We start from the raw sequence: 1324 nt of genomic DNA on the forward strand, positions 1-1324 counted from the left end.
TGAGTCCCTCTTCACTCCCTAGCTTGGTCCGAATCCTCAGCAGACTGGAGGGCGGGACAGTGCCTGCCTTCCTCGGGCTGCGTTCTTTGCAGCACGTCAGCCCTGTCTGCCCGCCGGCCCGGACGGTGCTGTGTGGGGGCATTTCCATAGGTGTCAGTGTGCTTGACGAAAGCACAGCCATGTTTTGAGTCCAGATGGCACGCACTGGGGCTTTGGCTGCTCTTGCATGGCGTGCGCGCGCGTTCTGTGACCTGCAACCTGTAACCTGCAACCTGCGAGGCGTGCAGGAGGAGCACCGTGTGGCCGCCCTGCTGTTGGGGGGCGTAGCAGGAGGTTGTTAAGACCACTCCCGGGGTCTGACTGCTCTCGTCCTCTTTTCCAGATCAATGTCCGGGTCACCACCATGGACGCGGAACTGGAGTTCGCCATCCAGCCCAACACCACTGGGAAGCAGCTATTCGATCAGGTCAGTGTCTGGACAGGACAGAGAGAATCACCAGTGAGGAGAATTTTTGGCAACAGCCAGATCCCTTCATTTGCTAAACACATTCCCCTAGTTCATCTGGTCTCATCCTTGTTATAAACTCAACTCCATTGCTGTCAAGTGGATTCTGACTCATAGTGACCCTGCGGGGACAGAGTAGAACCATAAGGACAGTGTACCTGAACGGAAACAGACTGCCACCTTCTTCTCCTGCGTGGTGTGGTGGCTGGTGGGTTCAAACTGCTGACCTTACAGTTAGCAGCCGAGCGCTTAACCACCGTGCCACCTGGGCTCATTTCTCTTTTGGTAGTAAACCCTTTTGCCCCTCCTATGAGTAGGGTTGAAAACACTGTCTGCACTCTCGGGGTGCAGGGTGGCCCCTGCTTGAAGCCTTGTGTAGTGGCCTTTGAGTCACTTCTGACTCCTGGCCACCCCAGATGTGGCAGAGCACAACTGGGACTAGGTTTTCAGTGGCCAGTTTTCAGAAGTAAATCAGGCCTGACTTTGGAGGGCCCCCAGTGGACTTGAACCTCCAGCCTCTTAGTCAGCAGCTGAGCACACTAACCATTTGCACCACCCGGGAGTCCTGCAAAAGCACATTGCTGTCTGCTATGCAAACCTGGTGACACTTTTATTTTTAGTTGTTTATTAAATGTTTTTCCCCTAATAACCAGCACTCCAGATCTTGTCTTGAATTCTGAATCTTTTTCCCAAAGAGCACTGGGAGCCACTCACTTGTTTTGTGTGGCTTAGTGTTTAGTCTTTATGTCACGAGTCAGCAAACTTTCTTTTTCTGTAAAACGCCAGACCTACTGCCATGAAGTTACTTCTGACTTGTAG

At 52.8% G+C, this 1324-nt stretch overlaps 1 protein-coding gene across 1 annotated transcript in view; it reads left to right on the plus strand.

Moving 5' to 3' along the window:
- Nucleotides 1-379: 379 nt before the first annotated feature.
- The window catches only part of EZR (ezrin), a 24883-nt gene continuing 23938 nt past the window's right edge, over nt 380-1324 (plus strand). The window contains exon 1 of the mRNA XM_007945272.2: nt 380-466. Within this exon, the coding sequence (XP_007943463.2) occupies nt 404-466 (63 nt within the window). The 5' untranslated portion in view covers nt 380-403. The remainder of the gene's footprint in view (nt 467-1324) is intronic.

This window comes from Orycteropus afer, unplaced genomic scaffold, assembly GCF_000298275.1.
Source record: "Orycteropus afer afer isolate SDZICR_OR568_19922 unplaced genomic scaffold, OryAfe1.0 scaffold00135, whole genome shotgun sequence".
NCBI lineage: Eukaryota > Metazoa > Chordata > Mammalia > Tubulidentata > Orycteropodidae > Orycteropus > Orycteropus afer.